Genomic DNA, 16,899 nt, shown 5'->3' on the forward strand with positions numbered 1-16,899 from the left:
TTCAAATATTAACAACAAAGAAGGAAGGAAAAAGAAACAAAAAAATCATCAAGAACAATTCTAACCATACATCCTTCTCTCGCATGCTGTTACCCACCAAATTGCAGGGAAATGATTTGCAACAGAAGGCTGACCATGTGAAAAATATGATAAATCATTTTTAAGATAAATTATTCTGAAAAAAAAATAGACCAATCTTAAAGGAAGAATACAAAATCACGGGAAGGAGACATGCTCTTATGTAACAATTGAAGATTTTCAAAAATTAGCTGAAATATGAGTGGTGGTGTGAAGATATCAATGACTTTTACTGTACTAACAATATAGAACTGGATATGGGATGAAGCTTATGGTTAATCACGTACACAATAAATCCATCACATCCTATTCACTTTAACTTAATTGTTGTGTTATGGTGTCTTTGTCTTTTTGTTGAAGGCACATAGAGGCAATCAAATGTTTGGTCCAAATTATTTGAAATTTTCACATACACGTGCATTTGTAATAGCAGTCTTGTTATTAAGATGGAAAACAGAGTAGGACACAATAATAGGACGTAGAAATGAACTCTTAGTAGAATATGAATATAGCAGGAATAAAGTGTTTCAGAAACAATGTATCAATGTATATAAATTGTGTATAAGAGTTGGAGTACCCCATGTGCTCCTATTTAAATACATATTTATACTTACCAATTAAAAAAAGATAGAATTAATTATGAACTCATTGTAAATAGAAAACATTGCATTCATGTCCTCATCCAATCAGATAATATAACAGTCTACTAATACAAGTAAGAGTACACCATCAACATGAACAAAAGAGCCTAATATTTTTTAAAGGCACAAAGATTGTAAACACATGGTTGTGCACAAACATCAATCAAAGATAAAAAAAAAAATTGTTTGTGTGTAATACTGAAGACTTAAAATACGTATTAGTAATAAAAATTATCTTCAGATGCTTTGAACTTATTAGACTTTAGTGTTAATTAATTTTCATAAAAGTAAGATTGGAGGGACAAGTCTAAATATTAATGAGCTAAAAATATTTTTGAAGGAATTAAATTGTGGCATGTTCCATTCAAGTATTTAGGAGTGGAACGAACTAAGGGAAAACCAAAGAAAACATAGTTTTTGACTGCCCGTACCACGAATATAAGATGATGAAGAAACTGAGACAATGCAAAATCAAACCAATCAAATACCAATTTTAACTCAACAATGTTTAGATATTAAACTGATTTACAGTCAAACAAACAATATAGACAATTACTTCCCGCATCCCATAAAAAAACCTTTCAGAAAGTGTTTTCAGTAAAAGAGAGGACATTTGTTTTCTGGAAAAAAAAAATTGAAATTGTTTTTTGTGTTCCAGAAAATAAATTTCGGAATTGATGGAGTGCATGAAGAAAATGATAAGACGCAAGAAGTAATCGCCAACAATCTAACCATTCAATTACGACCAACATATACATAGGTGAACATGATAAGTTATATAAACAAAATATAAATTATTATAGCTTCTCTTACCTAGATAAAAAATTCTCTAACTCAAAGTTTCTTAAATTTGTATTTTCAAAAGAGATGGTCTAACTACATAAATAAAACCCCAATCAAATATCATAATACACCATCATGATCACAAACAAATATAGGTTTACCTTGAATTCTTTTATGTTACATGCATGAACCTGGGGATCATATACAACTCATAACATTACATTAACTCAAAAATTGAACAAATAGTGAACTTAGTCTATTTTGAATTATGATAATTGGATGTAGAGCTCTCTCCAAAAATTCCTCCTATGGTCTCTGAATTTTAAACATGTGAAGGATGATTTCAAAGAAATAGAAAAAAGGCATAGAGAAATTTTTAGAATAAAGCTTTTAAAGAGATAGTGATTTATATAAAACAAAAATCGATTAGTAGAAATTTTTTTATAATATAATATTTTGAATAATAAAATAATCGAATGTCACATCTTAAAATTCATTACTACTCTTTACTATTCTTGATTTTTACCTTTAACATTTAAAAGATTATAAAAACAATTATATTATTAAAATGAATATGTCAATACAAAAGAAATGATTATATAAAAGTTCAGAAAAATGTAAAAAGTTAAAAAAATCCATTAATCATAATTTTAAAAGATAATTTAAAGTAAAAATATATATTATATACAAATTTAGAAAAATAAAAAAAATAGAAAAGAAAGAAGTGGAGAAGTGGCAACTTTTAAAACAAAGTAAAGTCATGTAGTAAGAGTACTACTTCAACACACACATATATAAAGTAGATATTTGAAAGTACGATTGTATATTTATTGAATTTTATTATAAATACATGTTTCATAAATACGATTTATTTTGTATAATTTTTAAAACATTTGTCTCTATCAGTAAATTTTCATTAAAAAATACACACATTTTATAAAAAAACATTTGTATTCAAGAATACAACATCTCTTGATAATCGTATGTAAATATTGTATTTATAATATATTAATTTGTTATTGATAATAAAGTATAATATAGAAACTTCAAAGTTTATTACCAAATGACCATACTTCATCAGTTAACCTATATAATACATTTGCATAATATATACATTGTTCGACCTAAAATTAAGCTTATGATTGGAGCCATATATGGAGATGAGTGTATACCCGCTGGTAAATTGCGCATAATACGGAGAGATTAAAAGTTTCTAAGTTGAGAGAAACAAGCAAACATAATGTAACCCATTTGCTGTTAAGTAGTGTACGTTATTGTTTTCATATATAGATTAAATACAAAATGAGAATAACAAAATTTAATTATTTCAGTTGGATCGAATAACAAAATTTAAAAAAATCTTGCGGTGATTCACTCGGTGCACGAATTCAGAAAGTACAAATTGTTGCATAGTCACTGTCTTACAGAGACTTTTATCTTTAGAGGCTTCTTTTGACACTTATGGTTCAGAGTTATTTGAACCTAACACGTTAATCTTAACAAAGTAGAAAACATAAAAAACATAACCACAGACATAGTATAATAATAATTTCTCAATCTTTGAATCTTTATGAGTGGATTCAGTTCAGCATTAGTTAACCCTTCTGCAATTGCGTCTGATCTCTCCCTTTCTCCCGGTGAGAGGCTTCAAGTTCCCCATCTTGATCATAGAAGCCTTAAAATCGTTAGCAAATGAAAAAGGGTTCATGCTATAAAGCTTCACCAGCTTGTCACTTTCACTGCCAACCCCCTTGTAGAGTTCTTGGTCAGAGTGAAGGAGACCCTTTTTGCAGAGCAATTCCTTGAAGTACGAAGTGTCAACATTTGCAGGGGTTGGGTCCAATGGAGCCAAGTTATTATCACCACCAACTCTAGGGCATGTTCTGCGCAAAGAGGCTGCAAAGGTAGGGTTAATGTTGGTGTCGTTGTAGATGCGGTTTCTGAAGTTAGTACACCTTGCAAACCCTATGGTGTGGCCACCAGAGAGTGCCACCAAGTCCTTCAGGTTCATCCCGTGAGAATTGAAACTGCTGAGAAGCTGCGAGAAGCTGAAAAATGGAGCCGGAAGGTTTGTGTTTGCAGCATCCTTGCTTGCAGTTCTAGCATCTCTTCTGCCTAATAGCACCGAGTACCATAGATTTGGACCTCCCAACTGATATTAGCAACACAAAATGTTACAATTTTTGAGATCTCCACATAAACAATCAATGAACTATGAACTATAATATATGCTTACGATGGCCACAGAATCACGAGCAGCTGTAGCTAAGATATCAGCACATGAAACGACATGGCCTTTGCAAGCTTTGTCAACTGCTGCCTTAATCTCATCAACCACTTCAAACCCTCTAATGGAGTTCAGATTTGGTAGGGCTGTTTTCTCGCCGGTGAAGTTCCTTGTGTCATCCAACAGAACTGATCCATCACATCCCTGTGTATGAGTCATCCCAACCATTCAACATATATAATCAGTAACAACATAGAAATAGAAAGTGACATGCATGTTCCATGTCTTAAAATAATGCTTGTAAAAAACTGTCCATAAACACTTCTGGCATATAATGTTGTGTTAACATATGTATGCTTGGTTATAATATCAAAACGTGGTTTTGGCGGGAAGAAACTTTCATTTACGTAAACCATGCATGTAAACTGATATCAGCAACTTTAACTTGCCATTGGCCCTGTATATGGAAAGTAATAACGAAGTTTTCAGCTTTGATAAAATTAGACCATGAATATAGCATAGTAGTGACATACGAGCACAACTTCACATCACTCCTAATTCAAAGCTTTAAGATAATGGATTTAAGGATCGCATACTTGTATGATGTTAAATTTTTCTCGACGACGTGAAACTTAGACTCATATATATATATATATATATATATATATATATATATATATATATATATATATATATATATATATATATTCTCAATACACAGTAATTGATAACTTACATTAACAAAGCAGTCATGGAAATGCAGACGCAGCAGTGAAGCTCCAATGCGTCGTTCACGAATAATTGCTCGCTGAACAACTGATTTTATGATTGGTAATGCCTTGGGACAAAGTTTGTCATAGAAATTAGGACTCAGGTGTGCATCGGAAGGGACCATAAATGTGAGGAAAGTGGCTAGAAGAAGAACAAGCAGGGATTGGATAATAGAAGCCATCGTGTTGTGCTCTTACCCTGCTTTGAACTTTGTTATTGTTGCTTTGGCTAGGGTATGATTTATATAGAAGGAAATTAATTAATTAATGTTTCAACTAGTTATTCTCATGATATTTTATACATGATACAACTGGATGTGCATAACATTGCCCCGGCCACGTTGGCTACAAACATGAAGTCAAGAAATGTTACATGTCTCAGACTGTGTTTATATTAAATGAAAAATGGAATTAATCAAATCATGATTCTCATTGTCATAAATACTTTAATTGTTCCTAACTAAAACGTCTTCGAAGTTTATTGCAAGTAGGAGGATATTCGTTCCTGAAGTTTTAGATAATAAGAATTCAAATGCAGATTCTTTTTTTTATATAGCAGTGAGCTGGCAAAGATGACCAAAACATGTTTTCTTGTTAATATTCAGATATAAATAATATGTCCAAAGCATAATTATTTGTACAATTAATATTAAAGACTAACCTGATATATGCTGGTAAATATATTTTTTATCAACAATAAAAAAAATAGTGAAACAAAAGAGTACTCTAAATCCAAAGTATTTGTATATAAAAGATATTAAATATTAATAAACTTAAAAATATAAATTCCAACTCAGGCAAACTTTTTATAATATATAACCAAATTCATTGTAAATTAAAAATCTCTTCATCCATTTAATAATAAATAAGTTTAAGACATTCGCCTGACAGCAGAACATTAAACAGGAACGTGATTGTACCAAGTAAAATAATGAGACATGTGGGAACGTGAGTGATGCAAATTTTTTTCTAAAGTTGAAGTCTAGAAAATAATTGCAAAAGCTAACCTTTAGGAGTCATATTTTTCATTAGAGACATTAAAGAAATCTTAATTATTTTTCTTGGGTCAAAAGCATATACTTGCATTGACCCTGAGGCAGTGATCACTATGATTACCACGAACTCAATCAATTATAGGAAGAGAGAGCATTAAAATAACATAAAATCATAGAAATACTTCATGTTATCCTAAAGCTATTGTCAACAGTGTTAATAATAAATGCAATAATTTATCATTAGTCACACAATAATATGGTTAATGCAAAACATTTGATGCTTTAAACATAAACATGTGAAATAAGATCTTGGCTAGTTCGTGGTACATATATACAACTTTCTTTCTGCAATAAAAAATTTGCTCTTTAAATTCACAAATCATGAAGCATAAATTTAACCAAAAGTGGGTGCGAAAGCAAAATTGGCTTCAATCATTCACATTTCTTATCATTGAATGCTAGATAATATGAAACAATTCCACAAGTTTGAGAATTCAAAATTAGGTACCGGAATGGAACAAGAATCAATTAAACGACCCGACCTAATAAAAAAAATTAGTGCTATCGCACATGTCTATGTATATTTTAAATATGAGTGATTACACTGTAATATTATTAAGTTGATACGTAAAATAAAATTATATTTATTAAAAAGTAAAAGAAAATATATCAGTAAAGATGAGAAAATAACGATTGATAAATAGTAAAAAAATAAAAGAAATAGAAATAGACGGTTTTATAAAAAAATTTTAAAAGTAACGATCAATTTTAAAAAATTTAATAAATAATTATATTTTAAAGGGTAAAATTGAAATTTTAAAATGTGGATACAAAAGAGTGAATCATCTTTATATATTGTTATAGATAAAAAAATCAAATTATTATAATGTACTATTTTGTAAAATATGGCACTACATTTATGGTAATATTATTTCTTTTTAAACATCAATTTTGACCGGTGCACATAATGTTAAAACTTATATAATACATTAACTCGTTTTTTTTCTTTTCTTGTATATTTTCGAATTTAAATAAATCAGGCAATAAAAATTTAAAATCATATATAGAAACAAAGATAAACATGTCATTTTTCTTAACTATATATTGCACACGTTGCAAATTGAAGTTTAAAGTGCCTTTCTTCATTTTTTTTTTCTATTAATGTCTTTTCATTAAAAAAAATGTTAAATAATAATCAATTTTAGTGATCGTAAATTTTTAGTCATATCCAATTTAATATTAATCTATAAAATAAAAAATTATTGATTACTAAAATAGTTACTATGATAAATAAAAGATTATAATTGATCACTAAATTGATCACTAATTAATTATATACTAATTTAAAAACTAATTCCTTTGGTAATTAAAATTTTGGTAACTAATGTTTATTTAGTGACCATTTTATAAACTAATTGTTTTGGTAGTTAAATTTTATAGACCAATTTAGAAATTAATTATATTTTTTATTATTAATAATGACGATGTTAGTAATCAATAATTTTTTATTTTATAAATTGATATCTAGATTGGTGACTATATTGACTAACATTTTTTGTCACTAAAATTAGTTGTTAATAAATTATTTTCTTATACTCTTCTCTTGAATAAAGGAAATGTTTATTAAGTTGCCAAAGAAATTTTGTGTTTTTTTCTTTTCTTTATTAACTATACGTAAATATATATATATATATATATATATATATATATATATATATATATATATATATATATATAATATAAATGAATTTGGTTTCATCATTACAAAGAAAAATGTTTTTACATACTTCTGAAAACGATCAACAAGTTCTTAAACAACACAAAAATGTGCAAATGGTGTTTTCATTCTATAGTGAGAAAGTGTTGAAATTTAGATGAGTAAGAGACAATTGGAGAGCTTGGACTACGTAGTAGTAACTAAAATGACTTTATTATATATGCCCTAAATTTTTAATTGGTATATTTCTAAGAAATATGTAGTGTATTTCGGATGAGATTTTTTATAAAAAAAATTAAAGAAGAAAAATAAAAAAGAAAATATATATCATCATTCGTACCAATTCTTTCATATATACTTTTACAGTTTTTTTAATTTTTAACTTGAATATAAATTGATTTTATTTTATAAAAAAGTCAAAGGCATTTTTCCTTTTTTTTTTCTCTCACTATATAATGAAAACAGTTTTCAAGCTTTTTATGTATACAATTTGATCGTTGACAAATATGTACTTGTAATAACCAATTATTTAGTTGTAGGCTATTATGACTTTTATATCTCTGGAGCCATAAGAAATATAAATCATGAGCATGCCTGCATTATTATTTTTGACATTGTTATGTCAACTCTTTGAATGAATCTAAGCAATTGAAGAACATTTTAGGTCTATATTGAAATAGTAAATACTATTGCTTATATGATTGAAATAAATAGAGGTGTGAGTTATTTAATAGACTCTAATTAGATGTTAGAATAAAAAAAATAGTTATATTATAAGTAATATCAACTAACTAATGTTAATGTAGTTAATTTTAATATTTATATCTTTTAAAGTTAATACTACTTTAGTTCATGTTAATGTAATTTATTTTAATATTTATTTAAATTACTATTAATTTAACTGTTAATATGATTTATCTTCACATTTATTAAAGTTAGATATGCATTAATATCTATTATACTGTTTATTAAAATTAATGTCGATTAACAGATATTAATTCATGTATTATAATAGTTATTAAAGTACTTGTCAATGTAATTAAAATTAATTTTATGTATATTTTATTTAGTTTATTTTAAATATTTATTAATTTAGTATTGATTGAGTCAATATTAACTTTATTTATTTTTAAATAGTTTAAATTAGTGTCATTTTAATTAACAGTTATATAAATTTTTAATATTTATTTAAATTAACATCAATTTAAACTAATGTTAATTTTATAATCCATGTGTTTTCATTACTTAAAATAGAAATATTAGACAAGTCTTAATTGAAAGGCTTAAATTTAAACATATATGTGTGAGCGTAATTTACACCAATGAGGTGATATTCTGTTATTACCCTCAACTTCTCACATCATTTAGAAAGAAAAAAGAAAATATAATTCAGCAATAGAATATAAAAAAATCCTTAAATATTTTTGCTACTAACTTTTTCTACTCAACATGAAATCAATACCTATTTCGATAGCTAATTTTAATAGTGATCAACTATATTTAATTAGCTACCAAAATGAGATTACTAGAACAATTTTTTTATAATAAATATATCAAAAAATTACTGTAAAGACTTAGAAATTTATAATTTACAATTCGTATTATGTTTAAAATAATAGAATTTGATTATTTTAATAATAAAATATGAAAGTATAAACAAAAATTTCATAAATAAGTTTCATTGTTTTAAAACACTTTATCTTTTAAAAATCAATTTTCTATAAATATCTTTCTTCCTTTTATTTTGTTTGAAAATCAGAAACTATCTATGTTTTTCTCATGACGAGATCTTCAAATTTAACAGATTAATTTCTTCATTTGAATAAATTGATTTTTGTTCTTCTTTTGGTTGATAAAATTTCAAGAACAAGATTTCTAAAATCAACTTCTCCAAACATATGAGATATTTTATAGAATAAACGTGTTTTGGAAAACTAAAGGCTTGCCATCAGTTCAAATTTTTGCATGGAGAGTGCTTATTAATAAAGTGTCGACCCGTGATAATTTAAACAATAGGGGAGTAAGATTAGGAAGCAATACATGTGCTTTGTGTGCAATCACGGATGAGACTATGAGTCATTTGTTTTTTACTTGCAAGGTGACAACACAAATATGGCAACTCTGATTTTTGGATAAGAAGATCCTCTGTTTACCATAATAGTGCAGAATACATTTTAGTCAGTTTGAACTCATTGGACTTAGCAATAAACGTAATAAGGTGTGGCGATGCATGTGGCTGACTATTGTTTGAGGCATTTGGAATCATAGAAATAAGGTCATCTTTAGAAATACTATAGTAGATGCTGAGGAAGTTTTTATATTAGCACAAACTAGAGTTTGGGTATGGATCACAAATAAGTATTCAACGGCTACTTACTCTTACTATGACTGGTGTCTATGCCTAATCACATGCCTACTTATTCTTTAAATGTCTACTCATCCTTTAAATAAGCAAAACAAGAAAATGGTGAATGATGCTTTGAGTTTCGTTATTTGTTTAACCTATAAGGGTTGATACAAAACAATTATGTTCTTAAGGTTTTAGCCTCGAAAGTCGATATTGTGGAATCTACAATTATGTTCTTAAGGTTTTAGCCTCGAAAGTCGATATTGTGGAATCTTTGATGTAAAAGCCCGTGTTATTCTGTCGGGAAATCCGTTCTGATTGGGTTTGTGGTTGTTAATTGTTTGTTGAGTCTGAACCTTTATCATTTCTTCTGTCTCTTGTTGTATTTACTAATATCTTCTTTTCTTTTCTTTTCTTTTTTTCTTTTATATAAGGGTTGGGACAACCCTATTATCCCCTTTTTCAATTCATATTTTTTATATCTTCTTTTCTTTTCTTTTCTTTTTTTCTTTTATATAAGGGTTGGGACAACCCTTTTATCCCCTTTTTCAATTCATATTTTTTATTGCTGATAAAAAAAACCCTTAATATTTTCTATAACAGAATTTCTGCAACAATGGTGCAGCAACGGAGGGTTACTTAGTCTTTTTACTATTCTTAAGGAGATGCGGTGGTAATCATTGGAGCGCAGAAAGCAAAAGTGAATATTTTTGCAACTTAAACTGAAAGCCCGTAACCAGAAAACTTAAAGGCCCAAATGTAAAATAAATAAATAAATCACTTAATAAATGGTTTAGTTTTGTAGGCGTTGTTTCGTACGGTATTAATAACAACAGAAAAAAAGCAACAAATACTCTAAAGATTAGAATTTTCTTCTCAAAATAATATATTTTTTTTAAATTCCTAATAGACTTATTGGATAGATTTGTTGAAACATTATATTTTCCAAAATGGGAGGAAAAATAAAATAATTGAAAAGTAAAAATTAAAATTAAAATAATGGAAAACGAATTTAAAATAATTAATTACAAACATTTTATTTAAATCTTAATTACTTTAAGAAACTGAATAAATAAAAATAATTTATGATATTTTTGTATTATAATTTGGAATTCAATTTTTTGAAAAACAAAAATATTATAATAAAAAAATATTTATGATCAATAATAATAATAATAATAATAAGTATAATAATGTTATAAAATTTTAAATTTATCCTATATTTCTCATTCAATTTTTTTACAAAACCATTATAATAATGAAAAATATTATTCTAAATTATATTACAAAATTAATATCTTCAAATCTTCCTAAATAATATTATTTTTGAAAAAACAAATCTTCAAATGGATCTAATAAAACATTATTTCCCCAAGCAGACGGGAGTCAAATTCTCAATTGATTTCTTAATGCCAAACCCCTTTAGAATTCGGCTTCCAAAAACCTAATTCCTAAAGAAAATTTCTTTTATTTTAATTGTTTTTTAAAGGATGAAAAAATAGAAAAGTTAAACATTAAAAATTAAAATATTAGAAAAGTAATTTAAAAAATACTCAAAAATTCTGAGATTAAATATTAATTATTGAAAGATAAAAAAATAATTTAAGAGTGAATAAAATTTAGTTTCACAATAATAATAATTTTGTAATATAATTTAAAATAAAATTTGTTGTTATTATAATGGTTTGTAAAAAAGATAATAAGAAATAAAATATAAATTTAAAATTTTAGAACATTTTATCATTATTGTTATTATTATTAATCATAAATGTTTTTTATTATAATACTTTTAATTATTAAAAGCTCAATAATAACAATTTTGATTTCTAATTATATTTTAAATAATCATAAATTATTTTCTATTACTTCTCTTAAAATAATGAAAATTTAAATTCAATATTTTTATTAATTATTTTAAAAAATTCGCCATAATATTAATATTAATTGTTATTTTCTTTTTTTTTCCTTTACATTTTAGAAAAACAATAAGCTTGTTCATTTGGAGAAATAATATTTCAAAAATCTATTTAATAAATTTTTATTTAAAACGTATTATTTTGGGGAAAAAATCTAAAGATTAAACTAATTAGTGGTGTAAAACTTCATCAGTACATATGGCTATCCATAAAGTGGGCAACTCCTACAATTAAGTTCTAATTAATGTTATAAATTGACAAAACATAAAAATAGCCTGTTATCTTTTTTTTAATGCATAAAAAAAATTGTTCATAACTTAATAGAAAATTTTTATTCAAATAAAATCTATATGGAAATTTAAATAAAGTCTATATGACAGGAAACGTTGATTTAAAATTTCTTTCAGTGATATAAAATTTAGATATTTATGAGTTTTTTTAGCTTAGCTTGGTTGGTCGGTTACCTGCTGATTTAAGAACAACTACATTAAGCTCTAACAAAAGGTGTTTCCATCTATACTCACCTAAATACAATAATTATTCATGACTTCAAATTGAATGGAGCTCAAATAAGAAAAAGAATAGTCTCAAAGAATAATCAAACTTATTTATCAAGCCTTAAATTCAATTCATTTATAGGTAGACTTAAAATTAAATGAAAATATAATATTTAGTGAGAGAAATGGCATTGTATTTGTTGGAAGTCTCACGTGGACTAAAAATAAGACAATTTTATAGTATATAAGTGAAGTGCAAACCTCACCTTATAAGCCGATTTTGTGGGATTGAATTACGCTTAAAACTCACTTCTAACTTGGTATCACTAGCTTGGTAAGAGCATATCCTAGTGAACTTTCTTGGACATTCTGTTCCAACGGATATGGAGCCGCTAATGGACCATCCACTAATTTCTTGTCCCACGAGCGTGAGGGGTGTGTTGGAAGTCTCACATCGACTAGAAATAAGGCCAATTCAAAATATATAAGTGAATGCAATTCTCATCTTACAAGCTGATTTTGTGGGGTTGAGTTAGACTTAAAAATCCACTTCTAACAGTCTTTTCTCTTTCTTTTTTAAGAAAAAAAATAAATCAAATGAGTTATCCTCAAATAAAGTACTTCGAATTGATCAGATAATTAAACACTAATATTTTCAACTTCAATAGAAAAAGAAGTCTAAGCAAAAGTGAATGGAACCACTTGGTTCATTGTTTATCTTGTATATTATTATTGGGTTTATATATTTTTTCATATGAATTATAGTCATTGAAAAATTATAGTTATATATATATATATATATATATATATATATATATATATAATATTAGTCTTACATTTGACATATTTTTAACCAAAAATTTTAACACAATAAAATTATGAATATTTATTCTCATATAATGTTTAACTTTATTTATTTTATTAAATATGAGACTTTAATTTAGATTTGAACTATCGCCAATAATTGTTCCACACACCTCTCTCTCCCATGAGGTAGCATATATGAAAACAATAATATAAATATAATAGTGATATATTTATATGTGTTAAAATAAGTTTAAATTTACGACATAATCTGACTTTTTCATAAACAAAACTAATAAAATAATTGGCATCGGCAACCCACTTTACTATAATGTTGATGAACCAATGAAAAACTAGATCAACGATCTATTTTTATTTTTCACCAAATTTAGAAAAAAATGACATAAACTACTTAACAAATAAAAAGTTGGTAATGAAAGTGATTTTTACTTAATTAAACCAATGTGATGCACATGGTAATTAGAAAAATGTTAAGCTTTTTTTAATACCTTTTATCCACCTAATCTAACTAGGGTTTAAGTTTTACCTTGTGGCGCGGGAAGAGTAGATGCATGTGGGGATGTCAACGGGCAGGTAGGGTACGGGTTGTAGTTCCCTCATACCCTAATCGCTGGATAAATATTCGTCCGTACCCGTACCCATATCCGTCGGGTATTTGTTATGCGGGTATCTGCCTATTTTTTTCATATCCGTGGGTATTCATGGGTACCCGCGGATATTTACAAAATTATTTAAAAAAACAAATATTTAACTATAACTAGTGATTAGATCAACAAGCCCATTTTCTTCAATTGATTTATGAAAAACAAACAAATAAAAAATCACTAACAATTTATATTGTAGTTTATTTTTGAATGAAACATTAAAGAAATTACTAACTTCATCAATGTCCACCTCTTACAACATTGTATAAAATTTCATGTTGTTCAATTTTAAAGAGCCTGAAAACATAAGAAGTTCATTAAAAATTTCTAATAATCACTTAATTAAAATATCTAAGTAAAAGTGTTGATTTCATTACCTTCCATGTTGGTCCATAACTAGTCTTGGAAACACATCAATGTCTCCACATTTTCTGGAAGTAATATACTCTGATGTGGGGTAAGAATCCGAGCACCATTACTGAATAAAGATTCACAATAGAATGTTTTTTACTAATATATATATATATATATATATATATATATATATATATATATATATATATATATATATATATATATAAAATTAAAGTTTAGCGGGTATGGGTATCCACGGGTACGGATACTATGATACTCATACCCGTCCCGTTAACATGCGGATATTAAAAATACTCATACTCGCGAGTAACGAGTATCCATATTTAATATTCGTTTCCTACCCGTTGCAGGTTTTATCCGCAGATACCCGCATGTATGAATTTTTTTGACATCCCTAAATGCATGGATATCCACTCCCACACTTTGACCCTAATCATTTCCATTTCTTTAATAAGCTTCAATTTAGAGTTTTTTTTTTTTTGCTTTTTCCATATTTGTCGTTTATTTTGAAACATTTTATTACGAACGCGACTATTAAATATAAAAACTCTCATATTCTAACAAAATTTAGAATTTTAGTTAATCACATTATAAAAAATTAACCTTTTTTTGTGCTTTAAAAAAGCTCAATTCCAATGAGACTTAATAGTAATCAGTTTTCAAATTCTATTTTGAAAGAATAGTTATCCTAGTATTATATAGTAAATTCAAGTCAAATTTTATTTTATTTGTTATACATTTTCTTAACTTCTCTAAACTTTTGCTGTCAAAGAAACTCCAGTAAAATTGAGCTGTCTATTTATTATATATATCAAACTTGTTTTTATAATTTGTTTATGTTATTAAATCAATAACACCATTTTCAATTATCCTTCTGAAAACTAAAAGATATTACGAACTAAATTTATTATTTTAATATTTTCAGACACTATCAATTAATATTGTATAAAGTTTTGAATCTTATTAATTAACTTTAGATGATTCCTTGGTTCAGGTGAATAAATGAGAGGAGAAAGGTGAGCAATTAAGATTTTGTCTCTTGCTTTTATGGTAAAGTTTGAAGTAAAAAATTTGATAAGGCAGAGTAGGTAGATGAATAAAAGAGAAGGAAAAGGTAGGTAATAATAGGCATCTAAAAAGTTTATCTTTTTTAATATGAAAAAGTCTGTATCCTATTAATTTGTAGAACTCCACTCACACCTCATCTTATATTAATTACATTTCTCCATCTGCTTATCTAATCTTGATTTTAAAATGATGAGGTATTATCTATAGATGGAAGTTCAATATATAAAATGAATTATCACTTTCTAAAGAAACTTAAGTTAGGTATCACTATATTATTTAGATTGACATCCCAATATATATATATATATATATATATATATATATATATATATATATATATATATATATATATAATGAACTATCACTTTAAAATAATATAAGATATATTTTTTTTTATTGAAAGATGTGTATATATTGAATTTGGTTATATGAAGAATATGTGATTTTATCTTTTCTAAATACACTAGTGAATAAAGCGTTCATTGTACTAGTGATAGTGAAAATAAAATATTATTAGTTTTTCTAAAATAGAGAAAGAAGAAAGAAATATAATAAAAATTGTTAGAAATGTGAGAAAGTGAGGAAATAGAATTTTTAAAAGCTAATTTATTTGTTTAAAAATTGAAATATTTAGATGAATAATTTTTTTTTAGAATTTGAATAATTTGGTCAGTAAAAATAAAAATTATAAATTTTCAAATTTTATTTATAGGGTAAAAATTTCAAATATTGTATAACTTATGTATTAGTTTACAATCAATATTATTAAGGAATTTTTTTAAAAAGAAAAACATTGGTGTCTACATTTTTTTTTGTAGTTTACTGTTTAAATAATATTTTTCTAAATTAATTTTATCAATTTTCTGTTTAAAGTATTTTTTTTAACTTTAACTGTTTTTTTATTTAAAAATTTTAAAAAAATAACCATTTTCTTAAATTAAAATATCTATCTATTAAAAGTTGTTATTTTAAAAATCTTAAATTTTTTTTTCATTCTATTTTTCTTTACTTAAATAATATTCATTTCTATTCTATGTTTTCCCATTTATGTTATATTATCTTTTCTCTTTCACTTATTGTTTTTTCTCTCTCTATTCTCTTCTCTAACTAAGCATACAGATGAAGAGGAAACCAAAATATTAAACTCTTCTTTTTCTTTACTTTAAATTGCATTTATAAAGGAAAAGGAAAGAACAAAATTCATGTGAAAGTAGTTACCCCTCAGATTTTGGGCAAAACCGAAATTTATTTTAATAATTACAAAAAAAAAACATATTTCACATTTTAATTTTTTATGCACGTAGTTTCCTACTAAATAATTAAAAAACGTCTCATTTTTCACCTAATTTGTTAATTACTTTTTTTTTTCTTAAACTAAACATAGATTTGTAGTGTATATTTATCTCAAACAAAATGGTATATATCGTGAAGGAAAATATATGTAATATCTAATCTCACTCCAATATCAAACATAAATGGAGACTCAAACCTTTTAACTAACTAATAATAATATCGACACGAGATTCAACCTTCACCAGAAAAGCTATTAGAATTGTTTTTCCATCAACATTAATTTCTTTAATGGTGTTTGCATTTCTTTTATGTAAAGATAACTTAATATATTAGTATTGTTAAAAGTATTTTTTTTTAACAAATTTATATGTTAGCAATGTGGATAGACTATGGAAAAATTCCAAAAGGCCATGCCTGCAAAATTCAAAGTTAATATGATTGCTTGTGATATGAAGAATACAATATAAGTTTTTAGATAAGTTGGCCTTATCTCTAGTTAACGTAGTGACGTCGAAATATATACATCTCGAGCATAAGACTTAACATATATGAGTGTGGTCTGATAGCGAGTGGAACAATATATGTCTAATAACAAATCTTGCTATGATAGACTTTAACAATGACTTCGATACCATGTTAAAAGTGGACTTTAAGTCTAACTCAACTCCACAAAATTGGCTTGTAAGGTTTGCACTTACGTATATACTACGAAATCACCTTATC

The 16,899-nt window shown here is 26.1% G+C and overlaps 1 protein-coding gene across 1 annotated transcript; it reads right to left on the reverse strand.

The window, feature by feature from the left end:
* Nucleotides 1-2,855: 2,855 nt before the first annotated feature.
* LOC114188742 (peroxidase P7-like) lies at nt 2,856-4,704 on the reverse strand. The gene is made up of 3 exons (XM_028077376.1): nt 4,466-4,704; nt 3,739-3,933; nt 2,856-3,654 (listed from the first exon to the last, which is right to left on the reverse strand). Exons 1-3 carry the CDS (start codon nt 4,679-4,681, stop codon nt 3,094-3,096), a joined length of 972 nt encoding a protein of 323 aa, XP_027933177.1. The 5' UTR covers nt 4,682-4,704; the 3' UTR covers nt 2,856-3,093.
* Nucleotides 4,705-16,899: the final 12,195 nt, after the last annotated feature.

The sequence above is a fragment of the Vigna unguiculata genome, chromosome 6 (assembly GCF_004118075.2).
Source record: "Vigna unguiculata cultivar IT97K-499-35 chromosome 6, ASM411807v1, whole genome shotgun sequence".
In the NCBI taxonomy this organism is placed as follows: domain Eukaryota; kingdom Viridiplantae; phylum Streptophyta; class Magnoliopsida; order Fabales; family Fabaceae; genus Vigna; species Vigna unguiculata.

Excerpts from the sequence above, each read along its gene's own strand:
- LOC114188742 (XM_028077376.1), bottom strand. The coding sequence starts at position 4,681 with ATGGCTTCTATTATCCAATCCCTGCTTGTTCTTCTTCTAGCCACTTTC. Across the intron at positions 3,934-4,465 it reads TCCATGACTGCTTTGTTAAT|GGATGTGATGGATCAGTTCT; the intron begins GTAAGTTATCAA and ends ACTCATACACAG. Across the intron at positions 3,655-3,738 it reads CTCGTGATTCTGTGGCCATC|TTGGGAGGTCCAAATCTATG; the intron begins GTAAGCATATAT and ends TGCTAATATCAG.